Raw genomic sequence first — 17,180 nt, forward strand, 5'->3', positions numbered from 1 at the left:
CACCATCATGTTATTTCTTGCTATATAACCCTCTCACCAATTGTTTCAACTGCTTACCTAGAGAAATATGTTAACTATTCTTCCTCCACCAATGCTAGTGGAGAGACTACATCACAATGATACCTTTTAAGAAAACATTTCTGTTAGTCCCTCTCTCTTACCAAGTCTTTGTAAGACTACACCAGAGGAATCTCCAGATCGCTTTAACAGTGTATGCCCTTGGCACTGTAACAGGTCTGGACAAATAAGTAAAGAGCAAGATTGCAGAACAGTAGCTGCAGCAATTGTATGGCAGGAACCATAACAATTTTTGAGGAAGGTTATACATAGAAACCCTAAAAAATTCAAATTTTTGTAGTATGCAAACAATCTGAAAGCAATTCTTTATAATCAAATTCTAACCATTGAACTGCCTGAAATACCACATGATGCACACACACTTCAGCACTCCTTGAATGCAAAACTACAAATGCAAGTGACAAATACACAATGAAACATTTCCCAATACGAATTTGTGGATTGTCCTACACTTACCCGATCCACTTTGTCTCGTGTTAACCATGGTTCAAATGGACTAATCTCAAAGAATCTTGCAATTAAACTGTAATCAGAAAGAGTATTGCAAAAGTATAGTCATTATGCAGATGAACAGAAGAAAATGAGAATTGGTAAAAATATTTCACACTTAATAGATAGCCAGCAAGATCTTGTTCTGTAGTTGTTCTTGCAAGCTATGAATTCATTAAAGCAGCAAATGTGCCAGCCAGCAAGTTCTTAGTTGTGTTTCTGGTGACTTTAACTGTTTGCCACTGAATTATTCCATCTCCTATTCTTTTACTTTGGAAGGGAACGAAGGACCACATATCTAGAAGTAAAAATCAGCATTAGCGGGTGGGGCAAGTAAAACTCCACATCCAATTCCCCACACACCAGAGGGTTCAGTCTTGCCCCTGCCTTTCCTCCAAACTCTGTTCCCTAGTAATGTAGGCAGTAATTCAATTAGTCACAAAGTTTGGTTCAATGACTCCATGAGAAAATATACTTGCTGACAACTAAATGAGTTAACAGCTGTACAAACAAGATGATGGACTCTGGAGCAATCTGCACCTATAAAAAGGATAAGGATTAGGATACTTGCAGTTTTCAGAAATGAAGTTTCCCTTGAAAGAAAGAAAATCTGGCAGAGAAAAGAAAACAACAGTACAGTTCTTGCTTAGTGTCTCAGGACCAAAAATATTCAAGGTAGAATCTCTTACTGAAGTGCTCACCTGCCAGACTAGGGTGTTACTAGGGTGTTACTAAGTTACTGCACATAAACAGAATTAGGCTTACCTGCCTTTTAGATGCACTTTTTCCTCAAAAATATGAAACAGTTTAGCCCGTAAAGAAAAAAGTGTAACATGGACTGCAGCACATGTGAGTAGTTACGTTTTAACAAGCTGCTCTGTTAAGAAACAGCCATAACAGTTTAAGATGTTGTTCTAGCATTATTCATCAGCAGTCACATGAACCCAATGTTGAGTCCTATTAGCAGACTGGTAGGAAGGTTCTAACACTGGTGACTTTTTTTTAGCTTATTAGTTTGCATCATACTAAAACTGAGGAGGACCAGCACCCCAAACATTAACACATCTCAACCATGCTGAGGGCAACTTCTGAAATGGCAGGTACTGTTTGACGTAGCTCTTCAAAAGGATGTGATTATGCCTTAAGATCTAGGCCCAGGCTCAGACTGGAAGGACAGCTGACAGTAACAACACCTTAAGCTGCTGCAGAAAATGTCAGGGTCTACAGTCAGCAACATACACACAGATTTTCCCTGTGGTACTATTAAAACTACTGATTTTCTCTGCTTAGGACCTTTTGCTACTTCTCGACTCAGTAAAGCCATTCAATGACTCTGGAATAAATGGTTAACTTTATTATGAGTACACCTTTCACACACTATCTCATCAAATTCAGGCCTGTGCCTGAGCAGAAGACTCAAAGCTAGCTAACGAGTACCTAGGGAAAGCCAGTTTCTACAATCCTACCATGTTAAATAACAACTGGCAATATTAAATAACCAATGCAACAGTTATTTATGCTTCTGTGCCACCTGGTGGATCCCAAGTTCTTAGTAAAGGAAAGGTCCCACTTACTGGTAGAGAGGACGTGGAAGCGGATAGGAAAAAAAGGTTCGAAAGGAAACTGCGTAGATGTATTCTACCATGTCATACAGGAGGTATCGGTTAGGTCTGAAAGAAAAAGCAACAAATATTATAGATAAGTTAGGTATACTTAAAATATTTGCAGCCAGAAACAAAAATTTTAAAGTCCTCTACTCCCAGGCCTACCAAAGGCCTGTTTTCCTTAATCTAAATGATTTGCCATTTTCCTCACAAGATGGGAACAAGTTTTGTCTCTCCAGATTCTATACTGTTGGAAATCAAGAGGGATTAAGTTAGAAAAACATATCATCTGACATCAGCAATAGTACAGTGCAAGTCACAAACTGCAAAATTGTTTCATCACTGTGCTGGGTGCCAGTGCCCTGGTGCTGATTGGGGGGGCTGCAGGGGCAGCCGATGGGAAGAGGAGGGGGTGTGCGGGGCCAGCCGATGGGAAGAGGTCAGGGCTGTCCTGTGCTGGGCACTACCAGCTCCAATGGACCCACTGCAGGGCACAGCCCAGCCCAGCCCAGCCCCTCGGCCAAGATGGTGGTGGGCATCTGGCTGCTGGCCAAGGCTAACCCACCACAATCACACTGAATAAAGTGTATCCTGTGTACTTTTAAAGCACATCTTTCATGTGCTTCCTCCATGCTGACTGAAATGATGAATAGAAGATTTTCAGTGGTGGGACAGGATTGAATTCATGCAAGCCCACTCGGCAGTTTGTAATAGAAGGAAGTCAGAAAGTAAACGGTAAAACTAAGAAAGGTTTGTTAACAAGACATTTCACCTTTGGTAGCAAATGGCTGCAAGGGAATTGATTCACTTGCTTTTGCTCTACTAAGAACATACTGTCCTCTTCAAAAGCAAGAGGAAGAAACTAAGATAAACTCTCCCAAAACAATGTGTTCCCCCTCTCAAGATGGGGGGAAGGAAGCAGTCAGTCTCCTGCACACCTGCAGTAGTTTAAGAGAAACCTATACCATTGGGAGTTCCCATTCCTTTCTTGTTTAGAGTTTGCCTTAGCAAATTCTTAATACTCTGTCTTTATAGATGGCTCAGACTGAAACATATATCCCTTGGCTTTCAAGGCAATTTGCCGGTATTCCAAAACACTCTGAAAATCTTAACGACAACACACAAGAGCACACTGCTGAGCACTGACGTGTCACTTGGCATTTCAACCTTCAAAATTACATTCTGCTGATCATGATCAAAGCAGCAATGAACAAACCAAAAGTGTCTCTCCTAATGCTTCATTATACTTTTCAGCTAAGGCAGAGACCTCAGTGACATGACAATCATCTTGAGACTGATTACTTCCCAGGTAGGGGCGTCCTAAAAATAAGACCCTCTAGGGTTTTTTTCCATCTTCAGTCTCCCTTTTTTTTTTTTAAATAGGAGACACTGAATTACTGTTAGACTCTAAACCCCCACAAAAATGAAATCATGCTAGAGTACAACTGTTTAAGTATGCAAAACTTTACACAGTCCAAAAATACAAGACCATGAATTTAAGATTAATAAACCCAAGATCCTAAAGGTATTAAGGTCTGAGGTTGCATGCCTGAAAACTGAGCCTTCAATTGACATGTTTTTCAGAAAAAACAGCAATGCTGATAACTACAAACAAAGTTTGCTGATAATTGCTGGAAAGAACACACAACCTCAAATTACTATTACTTCAGTTTCTAAAAGTAAATTAGGGCAAAGCATTCTAATGGATATACTTAAAGGTAGGTCAGCACATTTGGGAGAATTCAAAAGAATTCAACACTCAAAATTCCTTATCAACTTCATCCAGGTGGCTGGATTATAGAATCTGAGAGATCTGCATTTATGAAGTTACACTAAAGGACTACCACCAAAAACAAGATAGTAAGTTTTCTTCTGTTAATAGAACTTACAAAAGAAACACAGCAAAAACTGGTAATATCAAATTTACTTACTCAGCTGAGAAAAAAAAACAGCCAAACTCTGTTTTCTTTAGTTACTAGTGGTTTTTTTACCAAATTTTTTGCCCTTACACTTGAACATCCTCATGGCTATCCAAAGGCAGTATAAGCTAATTTCACTTCTATTCTGATACGCAGTTTTATACTATACACCATGTAAGGATGTATAGTATAGCATAGCCAAATTTAAAAATGTGAAAATAAACATAAATACTGTTTGTTCCTTTAGAAATTACCAAACATTAACAACACCACTTCACTAAGAATAGAATCACATTGAAATGACATTACACCAACCACAATACTACCAGACAGCAAGCTCTAGAGAGCATTAGCATTCAAGGCAGAAGATTTAATGAGTGGATGAAGCAAAACCAATCCCATGGGGGAAAGAGGGCAACAGGTAAAAAACTATACCAAATCTTCAGTCATTCAGAAATAGCAATGACACCACTAGCTGTCATAGTTAAAACTATGTCACTATACAGTAGGAAGGGAAAAATAAAACAAACAAAAAAACCTCCACAGAAACAGAATGCTCTTTTACAAAGTTAGTATTTTAAACTCAGACTGGGAACTCCTTTTAAAAAAATAAGAAAGCGTCTCATACAGCTTTAGTCGAGGGTTACGCTGCAGAGTTCCTCTGATTTTCCAACACCAATTTGGATCTTTGGTTTAGACCATCATTTATTGAAAGTCTTTTCAGTCATTGTTATATGCCTGAACCTGTATTCCTTGCAGCGAGAGCCTGGCATCGTTGCTTGAACTCCTGCCTCTGAAACCTGGGCACTGAACCCCTGGCCTTCTGTAAATTGCCAAAAAATGAGACTTTGAAACTCTAAGAATACATTCAAAGTTTAGCCAATTGCCCTTCCATTTAGCTGCAAATAGTCTTCTATTTAGTGTGCAATTCTCACTCTCTCCTGCAGTTGAAGCAGTTGCTTCTGCTGCCACAGCAATGAACCTAAAACCAGGTGCCTCTCCTTCCTTTCATGGTATTTGGCTTTGGATATGTATTGACCCACCTCAAGTTTGCCCTCAAGAAATAGTCACTCAAAGGGCTAATTTTGCCACATTTTGTGTTTTAGCACCAGTTGTGTCCATCTGACACCTACATATCTATTCTCCTTGCTAAAAAAGTAGTTTTGAAGGGCTGTCTAGTATTTGTTCCCACTTGTTCTTTAAGTGTGACACTTGGTATTATCCCAGTGATTTGAAAGCAGCTTCAAGTTACTTAATAATCTTATTGTTGCTGTTAGCAGTTCTTTCAGATGGTTGTTAACTTCTTTCTCTTATTTCGCTGGTTTTTGGAGCAGAAGTTCTTCAGCATGATTCAAAAGAAGTTGAAGAACTGCTTACTGCCTTTTCCAGAACACCAGCGTACAGCACACCTAGCCTAGCTGCCAGGATAACAGTTTCAGCACTGAAGAACGTGACATCACGAGTAAAAGATGAACCAGCAACGATCTCTGAGCGACAGCAATAAAGAGCTGTCACTGTTAACAGCCTCACAAAACGCACATGGAAAAACCAATGTAATCTCAGCTAAGCCTTTTGCAAAATCCAGATACTATTGACATTTTCAGTGTATAAGGGGGGAAGACAGAGATATACATGCAATAGAAAACATAGAGCTGTTCAGTCTCATTTGTATCTTGACTAATTAGCAACTGTTTTTTTATCAATTAATCTAACGCTCTTTTTACTACATAGATTGGATGAAGACCAGTTCCAGTGCTATGTTACAGTATCAAAACATGGATCCATTACTTTGGCATTTGCCACGTTGTTTATTCTTAATGCTAACGACCTATTCTGTCTCTGAGCTTTTGTACACAAAATATTTCAAGAGATCCACTGCCTCTATCCGTTCTAATTCCAGGTGGTTTCCACCCAGCTTTAGCAGAATTTTCTCCAAATCTATGTTGTCTAGCATGTTTCCCAAGACTGCCTATTTCTTTGTGTGCACATATATAACATTAAATGCAATGGGGCCCAAACTAGGATTTTCAGAGTACTCACAATAACAGCACGAGTCATTTTTCCTCCCAAAAAGGAGGTGGAATTTACTGCAGCTCAAACTGTGTGCATGGATGGAGAAATTAACTGTACTGTGCAGCATGCCAAAAAACGACACCAAAAAGAAGTACTTCAGTTAATTAGAATCAGAAAAGTAACCTACCCAGCCAAGGCGTATGTTTTTCCTTTAGCATCAGGATCCTTAATTGCATTAATAATTGCCTTTGCTACATCAACCACCTGTGAGAAACAAATTCAGACAATTACCAATAGAAAACAGGAATGCATGCACACACTCCTTTTTCAGAAGTGTTTTACAGGGGGGGAAAGAAAAAAAACAAAACAACATATACACACACAGAGGATTTGGGATGGTCTTGTTTTATTGAAAACTTACATATACCGGTTGCTTCACTGTTTTTTTGCCCAGCGAAATAAGAGGCACACCACCAAACCAGCGCATGTCTGATAGAAAGACACATACATAACTTGAGAATAAAAACAGTGAATCCTTTCAGTAAACAAATAACCAATACATTTCGCACTACACCGTGTGTGGATCTCTTCTGAAAACTTAACTTTAGAAAAAAAATAGAATTGGGAAGAATTACCATCCAATTCCAGTAACACTTTTTTCAACACACATTTAGTTTTCTTCGTAACAACGATGGGAAGGCTCCATTCACTGTTTACTTAGAGCAGTTCAGAGAGAGTTTCAGCTTTGCAAGACAGAAACAGATTCCACTCTACCCTGTCTAGCAACTTTGGTGGTGATACATCAGAGTCATTATTGTTGCTTCTGAGCCCAGAACAACTCAGCTTGATTTTTACATTTGAGCGATACCAACTTGAAAAACTACTTTTCAGGGTGAACTACTTTGACGGTTAAGATGACCAGACCTTAGCTCAGAACACTCTAATTAAAAAAAAAAGCATACATCCCCCTTCAAGAAAAAAGAAAAAAAACCAGCAAAGTCTAACTAGATTCAGAAAGAATCCAGGCATGAAATGAATATTTATTATGTTTCCCATTACACACCTTCAGCTAACAAAATACAGTACATTTCTGATAAAAACATACCTCTCTGCTTTTCAAAAGCAAATCACATTTTCCCCTCTGTTCTCTACAGAGAGGTATACAAATCATACATGGTTTTATTATTTTAAGAGTACATACTTGCATAATGATTGAGAAATCGGTCCTCTCTCCCAAACATCTCAGAGGGCTTCAAAATTATAGCATCTGGAAATTCTTCCCTCACTGCTTTCTCTCCAACAGCCTATCATTCAATTAAAATGAACACACTCATTAGATCCATTCTGAATAGACCAGAAGAGGATGCCTTTTCAGAACGTAACGCATCCTGACTACAGCACTGAAAAAAATTACACCATCAGTAGCATAAAAATTATTTATATCTGAGCCATAGATGCTATGCTAAGGTAAAGGTCTCGCAGAACGTCCCAAAAGTCTCATAAACATGTAGATGACTTCTTCTATTTGAGACACAATACAGTCTCACTAGTGAAGTGACACAAATTTGAAGCGTCAAAGTTCAAAAAGGAAGAAGCCTAACATAACTACTTCTCTTGCTTATGTCAGACCAGAGCTTGGAAGAAAACAGAAGGTTTACATAACCCCTGCAACATTATCAGAACACTCCAAGAACTGCTTAAGTACACTCAGAAGTGTCACTGACAACTATCTACTGTCCACATGGGGACTGGCCAATATAATAAGGCCTAAGTATCTATAGAGTTGTTACAAATTGAGAGCTACCAAATTTTCACCCTGTTTTTAAAAAACTTTTATACTAAAGGCAAAGCAGAGTACAGTGAGCTCAAACAAAACAAAAATAGCCAGAACTGGGACAATAGCTATATTAAAAAGAGAAAAATCAGTAACAGAAAAATTATACCTCCTAATAAGAAAAAAAAGTAATAGGATATCAAAATCAGATTTTTTTTTTGGTACGAGAGCAGGTAAAAGCCCCACTGCAAGGGCCTATAATCGTGATACCTATCTTTGCAGCATTCATTTTGGCATCAACTACTTAGCTAAGTTATTCCAGCCTTAGATGTTAGGCCTGATATTGGATCCCAAATCAACAAACTAGTTCCTCTTTCTTAATGACAGTAATTTTAGATGCAAAGATATTTAAGGATGGAAGAAAGGAAAAGTTTTCAGGAACACAAGATCCATTTCCCTTCAAAGCACATGAAGCACTAAGGAAGATTTCTAGCTGCAAAAAACACAGTAACTCAAAAATTTCTCAGCTGCAGAAAACAGTCCATAGTAAGTCCATACACTGATTGCCTTCAAACAGACCCAGCTGGGGAAAAAAAAAAGGAAACATCACCACCACCAAAAAAGTAGGCTCTTAGAAAACATATCCAAAAGGATTCCCGACTTACTTTATTCCTGAGGTATTTGGAAGGACTCTTCATGCTAGCATTCAGGTGAGAGATATGAATGAGAGTTTCCACACCAGCTTCTCTAGTTATCTGCGCAATACTTTTAGGAATATTTACAAATTCATCTTCAAAACTGAAGTTTCTAAAACAAGGCAAAAACCAAATTTTACTTTCAAGAGCAATCAACCATGGCTGCCTACCAATCAAAGAGAAATCTTTATATGTTAATTCAATATATTTCAAAAACCTATCTTGACACTCTCTGTGAGAAACAAAGTTTCTTTTCATGAGGGACTCTTCACATAATAAAAACTACAGGTAAGTGAAATGCAACAGTAAGCTTCAATTACAGCTTTAGTACTGTCTGCTTTTTCACCTGTTAAGATTAAACCAGTATGAAAAATCCTCTTGCCCACTTGTCTGTGACAAATAGAAAATTCTTCCCAAGTAAAAAATAAACCACCACAAAACCACCAAAAACAAACCCACACCACTATTAAAAGAGAAGTGCTGCATCTTGAAATGTGAGCAAAGCTGTCTTTTCACAACACCTGTTCAGAATTTGACTTGATTTGATGCACCCAATTAGACTAGAGAGAAGCTCAAAAACTCTGAGCAGCCTAAGTTAGAGCCGATGCTAGGCACTGGGGAAGTGGAGAGAGACCAAAGAACACACAGGTGCTTATGCAAATGGAAAATTTTATGTTGACCAAATAGTTAGAACCACTTCATAGCAGCTGTAAGGGACTTCAAGGAGAAGCATGCAGAAAGAACAACTTCACTCACTTTATGCCATTCAAGGGGCCTAAATTAGGGGGTTCAACTGTAATCTAGTTTGGCATCTGATCAAGAACAATACAGAAGCTCTGTCTCCAAGCAGAACTGACACTATAGGCTGGCAACAATCCCAAAATTCTTTCCAACTATCCCAAGCCTGCAAGAAAGAGGACTGGCTTCTCACATCTTTATATTGTCCTTGTAAGCACCCTGCTCCATCTTTTCCATTTGCTTTGGGTAACAAACATCTTGTCCAAATGCCTGCCTCTCTGTCCTTATCTACTCCCACAGCTCTTCAGATCCCACTGGAGTCTAAAGAAAGCCTTAAAATAAAAAGTTATTTTTGACCCTTCAACAACTAATCTGATCCTGGGAACCATCACTCCTGTTCTACTCACAAAAATAGATTTTAGAAACACACAAGAACGAACAACATCCCTCCTGTAACTATGGAGTTTTCAAACAACATAGTATACACAGATGAGACTGTACACTAATACTAGGCAAGAAGGAAAGAAATGGCAGGCTTTACTTTTTTTAACTGATCTCTACTTCTAATCTTACTTTTTCTTTTCCTGCTTAAGGCTTTCATAGACTTTGGGATGATTACAATGGTTAGTCTGACCTCGTGTTCAACAGACCATAGAATTTTATCTGAGGGTTCCAGCACCACCATTGATATCAACATGTATAAAATACACGGTGAGAACATTTGTGCAATACAGTGGTAAGTTCTGGAATGTCCTAAAGTTTTTAACACGTACCAAGACTCCTCTGCTTTTGAATCTGTTGAAACTCACCAGAGTGACAAGGTTTGGGGGTTTTTAACTAGAATGAAACTTGTTGTTGTTGTCATCATACTTCCTTTCAATAACAAAGAAACCCTCCCTTATATAACTCACACTTTTTACAGGAGTCCAGAAATTTTAAAGGGAGAAGTAGACATGAAATACATATCTGAAAGACAAATAAAGATTACATTGTCTTTGGGCCAACTGTACAGACTTTCTTTTCTTCCCTCACTGCCACATTACAAAGAAATTTCTTCTATTTTGACAGCAGTAAATGTTTGAACTCTTACATTCATAATTTAATAACAGCACAAAACAATCCTGATAGTTTGGTTTGTACATTGTTACCTATATCCCAAAGTCTGAAGAAGACATAAAAAGAACCAAAAACCTTGTCAGATGCACAAGACCAAAGTTAGTTTAGATTTGGCAGGCTTTTCCCCAAATAAACTATGTTATAGACTCCAACAGTGGGACAAGGAGCTAAGTGACTATCAGAAAAAGAAAGTACTTCTACAAATCTGAATGCGAAATCAAAGTGTCTCCCTGAAGTTATGTATGATATTTGACTAGACAAGAAACAGCTGAAATAGTATGTCTGTTGGCAAGCATCTGTTTTGGGAAAAATAATTGTACAATTTGAGACTACTAAATTCTATTTATTTATTACAATTTGACTACTAATTCTACAATTTGAACATCAAATGGTTGTTCACACAAAAAAGCAACACACGCATTAGGCTTGTAAATCTAGATGAAACCGATATCCACATTTGTTTGTCTACTACAATAGCAAAATTGTGTACTGTATAAAGGGAAGTCACACAACTAATGAGTTTTGGCTGGCAGTTCTGCACAAGGGTTTAAATAAAGTGGACATAATTGCATGCACACACACAAAAAAATATGAGGCTATCACAGGTATCTTTAACCTAAAATAAATATGAGACTTTTTAAAATGGATTTCAAAAAGGAACTATTTTTAAAAATTATTACAAAAAATGCTTATGCAGCTAATAGTGCCTGTGCCAAAATTCTATCAAGGAATGATGTTATTAATCATAATCTTAGGGACTCTCCATTAGCTGTTTTAGTTTATTAACATTTATCAGAGAATAGGAAAAGCTTCACCATAGCTTATTCTAGTAGGCTACAATTGACCACTACACTGAAGTGACAGGACGAAAGCCCACTTCTGCAGTGACGTAAATATGAGATTGCAGAAACTGGTGAGACTCTGTCAGCTATAGGAAGGCATCCATAAAACATCTGTAAGGTATATGAAAGCAGCACATTGAACTCTCTGACAGAACAAAAGCTGTACACTAGAAAATTATAGCAAGAATACATTTTTCAAGAGCAGGCCATGAACAGGACTCTAGTTAACGATTTAAAGAAATGGAATGACTTTTCTATGCAAAATTTCAGTTTTGCGTTTTCATAGAAGCCAAGAATAATGTCAGCGTTGCTGCATACCATACACATGCTGTAAAACGTGGCTACAATGTCCAATACCTGGTGCAAATCTATCAATACAAAAAACAAGGAAAAAAAAAAAAAGAAAAATTACTTTGTTTCCCATTCCTTTCCAACAAGATTAATGACCACATTGCTGTGTTCCACGGCTCTTCGGATAGAGTCTTTGTCCTTACAGTCCCACTCCTGTAACCAGAGCATCAAATGGCAAAAGATGAGATAATGTGTAAAAAGGCATAATCAAAGAAAGCTCTTTCACACCACTTCCATTTAGAGGCTAAACAATAGCTGGAGTTCTGACTTTGAGAATGATTAACAGACTTCCTTGTATAGCAATGGTACTGTATCTGATCTAAAGCCAAAGCAAAAGACTTACTAAGAAGAGAAGTTGCCCCAGGTCACCCATCGGCCGCAGATACATGAGGTCATACTGATCACAGCGATAGGGTATTATTACTTGAGATCCAATGCGACCTAAGCATTCAAAAAAAAAAGTTTCATTTATCTCAAACTACTACATAACTTTAAGTAGATGAACTTCTGAATATACAAAATTTCCTTTTTTCCTCTGGCACTAAAGCACAACAAAAACACATAGATATCTTGAATAGTTATCTCCAAAGCTAAAAGTAGAACAGAAGAAAGGTTTTGAACCTACATCATTGGAATTCTAAACAGGGACATACTTGAGTATTTGGGCTTGTAAGACAAGAATATAGAAGCTTGCATAGAAGCTTGTTAACAAACAACAACAACAACAAAAAAAATCGCAGCGCGTGCTATAAACATAGTACAATACTTACAAATGTGTCACATCTAAGGATACTAGCATTTAAGTTGCGCAGAAATGAGAAGAGAAAAAAAGCAAGAGTTATTTTCTAAAACTTAAATTCAAAAAGGCAATTTTAAAGAATTCCAATCACATAAGATCAAAACCAGAAGAATCAAATACGTGCTGCACCTCTCCTTGGATCTGCATTTTACAGACTGAAAAACAGTACTTGAAGGAGAACAACCTCTTTTAATAACATTAATAATCTTCAAAAGCTTCTAAATTTTCTAGTTTAAAACAGTTTTTACCAATCGTCACATCTTGGCACTTCAGCAGTCCAAACACTATGAAACTATGACACAAAACACACTTAAGATCCAAAATGCCAGAGATTTCTAGATCATCCTGCAGCCTGAAGAAAAACTAGAGTTTCGTTAAATGTTTTTTTTTTTTAAATTAGTACTCTCGGGGAACATTACCTAAACGGTTGACAACATATCGTCCTAGGAAACCTGTAGCCCCAAAGACAGTGGCCACGATGCCACTAACAGAGGATCGTCCACTTCTTCCATGAGGGATCACTGCATGATGAACGTGGCAGTGCTGCTGCAACACAGATGGTGCTGCAGCTAGCACAGAAATGCCAGGGCCTACAAGACAAAATAGGAGAGAACAAGTGATATAAGCTAAAAGTTAGCAGTGACAAACATAGTTAATGTTATTTTTCTCACTACAGATCCATCTTCTCTAATCTTCCTCAGCAAAACTTTTCATGTCAAGACTCCTGACAGGCTGTTTCAGAGACATCTGGATAGGTCAGAGGACAGCAGGCTTGAGGGAGCTGTTGGTAAAAGTCAAAGACCAAACTAGAAGGAGCAGACTAAGGTTATCAGTTCCTAAACAGCAAGGAAAGCTTAACTGGCTAGCATTAGTACTTGACATATAAGAGGAAGCACAGAGGTTAAGCAAAGAAAGAACACTTGCTACAGGCAGGTCCCACCTGAATACATTCACATCTTGCTCTCAGATCTGGGAACTGGGGGACAAAGACCTCAGAATCATTCTAGATGCAGTTAACCAGACTTTTTACCTCAGTCTAAATATAGAAGACCCAAATGTTGGAAGAGGCAGCAGTCCTCCTATATCACAGCTCCGGAGTGAAGGAAAGTGAAGAGATGCAAAAAAGCCAGATTCATGAGGCATAGCATATCGCCTCAAAGCTGTTTCTTTTCTGAAGGAGCTATGAAATCTTGAAAGCCATGGAAATAGGACATCACTAGGATATCCACATAAATGGACAAGGTAGCTCCAATAGAGAGTGTGAAACGAAGAAACATATGTCCTGTTCAACCACATCAGCCAAAAGCAAGAAATAAACTGCTTGTAAGGAGTTTTTTTAATTAGAAGTGTTTAGTGTTACTCCACATCCATACTCATAAAAAGAAAGGAACAGATGAAACTATAGAGTGCATAAACACACAACAGACATCTGACTGTTGACAAGAGCAGACTGTAAGAGCTGTCACTGGAAAACTAGCTTGAGGATATAACAGAAATCCAGTAACTGACCTTCCAACTTTTAGTAAGTCATGGTCATAAGCATTTTCTGGATAAGAATAAGAAAGTTAGACTTACACAGGGAAGATTAAAGTAGTAAGAATCATAATGAAAACAAGATTAGTATTTGATACCAGAATGACAGATGCATTAGGAAACAACAAAAAAACCCCACTGGTACACTGAAGGAGTACGTTTTATCCCAATACGGTTAGGTATTACCAGTTCCACGGTGGCACTGTTGTTAAGATCAAAAGGACAGAGTATGTTTGGACACAAATTATATTTTGTTAGATCAGCTGACAGAATTCAAATCAGAAAATTCAGCAAGTTTTCAGTGTCTGAATGAGGTGTTTCTCTACCCAAAAGTTTGTCTATCTCGCCTCTCTCCATATCCCAGAAATTGGAATAACAAAGGCTACCACATCTCCAATTTTGTCCTGAAAGGCAGTTTGACACCCACTTAGCTAAATAAAGCAATCACACATATACACTTGTACTTACCACGTTAATATACTATGCCTAGAAATTATACTCCGGTTGGCTGATAGAAACAGGACAAAATAAGGTATTACCTACGCAAACTTCAAGTAGGTATATGACTTCCTAAAAAGCAACTCTCCTACAAAATAGGTCCAAGCTCAGAAACAGTTAAACTGAGCATGGTATGTGTCCTAAAGTGGCAGATATGCACGGCCTCTCCTTTACTGAGGCAGAGATCTTAAAACTATGAGAAAGAAGGAACATACATTATAAGATAAGCACCCATTTAAACAAAACAAAATCACACAAAAAAAAACCAAAAAAGCACCAAACTCCACACACACACACAGTTTGTCAAAGATCTGCTGAAGTTTAATACAAGTACACACTCCTGTGATATCCAATTAATGTCTAAAAACCTGACATACAGTTTTAAAAGTGACACATACTAAACTTTATTATACCTCAAACTGAAATTTTCAGGAACAGGCCAACTCATCACTGCCATATTCACCACTTATCTTCACACTCTGCTTTTTCTGTCATCTAGTTAATTTAACATTGCCCTCTCAAAACTTTGTGTATACTTCTGTGGAATTACAGTGAAGGTGAAGACAGTCATTCTAATGGATTTCCAATGCAGCACTTCTTAAAACACATTACCACACTATCCTTACAATGTTATCCGACACAGACTACACAAACATACAGCCCATACCCTAGGCTTTTACATTCAAAACTCTTGGAGAGGGGGGTTGCTTTTTTCTTTATTCTTTTAAACAACAACAGAACAAATTTGCAAATTAAATCAGTAGTGAATACTCTGTACAGAATAAAGTCTGTAGCTATGTAACGGGTACCTGGAGAGTAGAGATTAACCAAAGGCAGTACCAGTGCAAGTGTAAAGAATAACACCGAGGGAGACAGATGATTTTGTTACCCTCATTCTCATAGTGTTCTAATGACTAGGGTTTTGTTATTTATTTTTTAGGAAAATCAGACTCACAGAAAAATGACTGGGTTCTTTATAACCAGCAGGACTCCTTCAAGTATGCAAAAAAGCTGCTTGGTATGCTGAGATGGTGAAAGAGAAAGCTTGATGATCCATACTCCTCAGTACTTTGTTTACATACACTTCTCTTTCTAAAGGTTTGTAAAAAAATTACACAATATTCCTATTTACAGAATTAACACTATCTTTGTTACTTTTAGATAGGAACACAACACACAATATAAAACCTAAAAGTCCACTGTGACAACCTGTTGAAAACAGTATTATTAAACAGATCAATCCATGTAAGAATGACGAGAAAGTTAATCCAAAAAAAATTATACACATCTTTCAACTACTTTGTGGCTTTTTTGGTGTTCTTTCTCCAAAAATTATTGGTGACAGGCTCTTCATGATGCTATCACTGTCACACTAACAAATAACATCCAATTACTGCTTTGTATTCTCCCACCCATATGTATACACCTGTTCTTGCTTGCCTTACACTCTAAGGTCTCTCATGGTGTATATCTTTTCTTTTTCCATAACTGTACAAGATCTGTCACAAATTATCACCATCTATGGCTACATACTCAATTACTACTATATCATAAAAAAAAAAAGTGGAGATTTATGGGTATGCATGAGACTCAAAGAAAGTAGGCTAGAGATCCTCACACCAATTCACAACCAGTAAAGAACCTTCTACATGGTGGGGAACCCTATCAAAATGCAACATTTAGTAACCCAGGACAACTTAGCTTAATAAAACCATACAGCTTTTACAGCCCAGTATGTATCCCCAGACTGAGCAGCACTGCTTAAAGCTCCGTTGTCCTGTGTAGCACAGACTTGCACAGGGATTGTTTCCCAGAACAACAGGATTTCATCCTCTTCACTAACCAGAATCTATTTGTCACTGGAAGTTTACTCTTACAATCCGTATCTGAAGCAGTTTATGAACACTGGTTTGAATTAAACCTTAAATATCCACAGTAAACCAGAACCATCTTTTTCTTGAAAAGACACATCGCTCCAATTAAAAGTATGTTAAATTCCTTCCTCACCTTTATCAACCAACAAAATTTGTTTGCCGTCTCCCACTTTACTCAACAGACGAGCAGGTACTGAATCAATTTAACCACAAACCGGTTTTGTTTTGGCAACAAAGGCCCAAATACAGGCTTTAAATATGATTTTGCTACTTAAACACGCTTATAGACCATGGCCAAAACGTCAAGGTCCCCTAAGAAATCGAAAAATTAATCCAGACTTTCAGCCTACAGGGCAGCATTTCATTCCCTGAGATTCTGACAGTCCTAGCGAGACAACCAGCTACACGGGTAGCCCGAGCCAATCCCACTGGGCTACAAACCCCAATTCCTCAAAGAAAAGGCAGGGACAAAATCGATCATTTCTACTGCAAGCAGTTATTTTAGCCAGCTGCTTTTCGGACGCTGCCCTGTAAGCTCCCTGACCCAGCTCTACTCCGAGGGCACGGCGGCATAGCACCGTACAGACCCGGGAAGAGAGCGCAAGAGCAGCCTGGCCCTCCGTAGGGAGAAGCGGCCCTCCGGCTCCAGCCCCTCGGCGGCGGTGACACTCACCTGCCCTTGGCAACAGGAGCCCGCGGGGAGCCCGAGAGCAGCGAGCTACGGCCGCCATCTTGCTTTACCCACCGACCCTCGCGCCGGACGGCAAGCGAACGGGGTCAAACCATTCCCCCGCTGCGTCCGCAAGCGCAACCTATGGGCGGGGGAGTGCGCCTGCGCAGGCCGGGCGGCCGCAGCA

The 17,180-nt window shown here is 38.5% G+C and overlaps 1 protein-coding gene across 1 annotated transcript in view; it reads right to left on the reverse strand.

The window, feature by feature from the left end:
* The window catches only part of NDUFA9 (NADH dehydrogenase (ubiquinone) 1 alpha subcomplex, 9, 39kDa), a 19,356-nt gene extending 2,302 nt beyond the window's left edge, over nt 1-17,054 (reverse strand). The window contains exons 1-10 of the mRNA XM_009697305.1: nt 16,997-17,054; nt 12,838-13,008; nt 11,963-12,060; nt 11,681-11,772; nt 8,543-8,684; nt 7,305-7,407; nt 6,525-6,592; nt 6,291-6,367; nt 2,142-2,237; nt 535-601 (exon numbers count right to left, since the gene is read on the reverse strand). Coding sequence (XP_009695607.1) covers nt 535-601; nt 2,142-2,237; nt 6,291-6,367; nt 6,525-6,592; nt 7,305-7,407; nt 8,543-8,684; nt 11,681-11,772; nt 11,963-12,060; nt 12,838-13,008; nt 16,997-17,054 — 972 coding nt within the window. The remainder of the gene's footprint in view (nt 1-534; nt 602-2,141; nt 2,238-6,290; nt 6,368-6,524; nt 6,593-7,304; nt 7,408-8,542; nt 8,685-11,680; nt 11,773-11,962; nt 12,061-12,837; nt 13,009-16,996) is intronic.
* Nucleotides 17,055-17,180: the final 126 nt, after the last annotated feature.

Source organism: Cariama cristata, unplaced genomic scaffold (assembly GCF_000690535.1).
Source record: "Cariama cristata isolate BGI_N322 unplaced genomic scaffold, ASM69053v1 scaffold6623, whole genome shotgun sequence".
Classification (NCBI taxonomy): domain Eukaryota; kingdom Metazoa; phylum Chordata; class Aves; order Cariamiformes; family Cariamidae; genus Cariama; species Cariama cristata.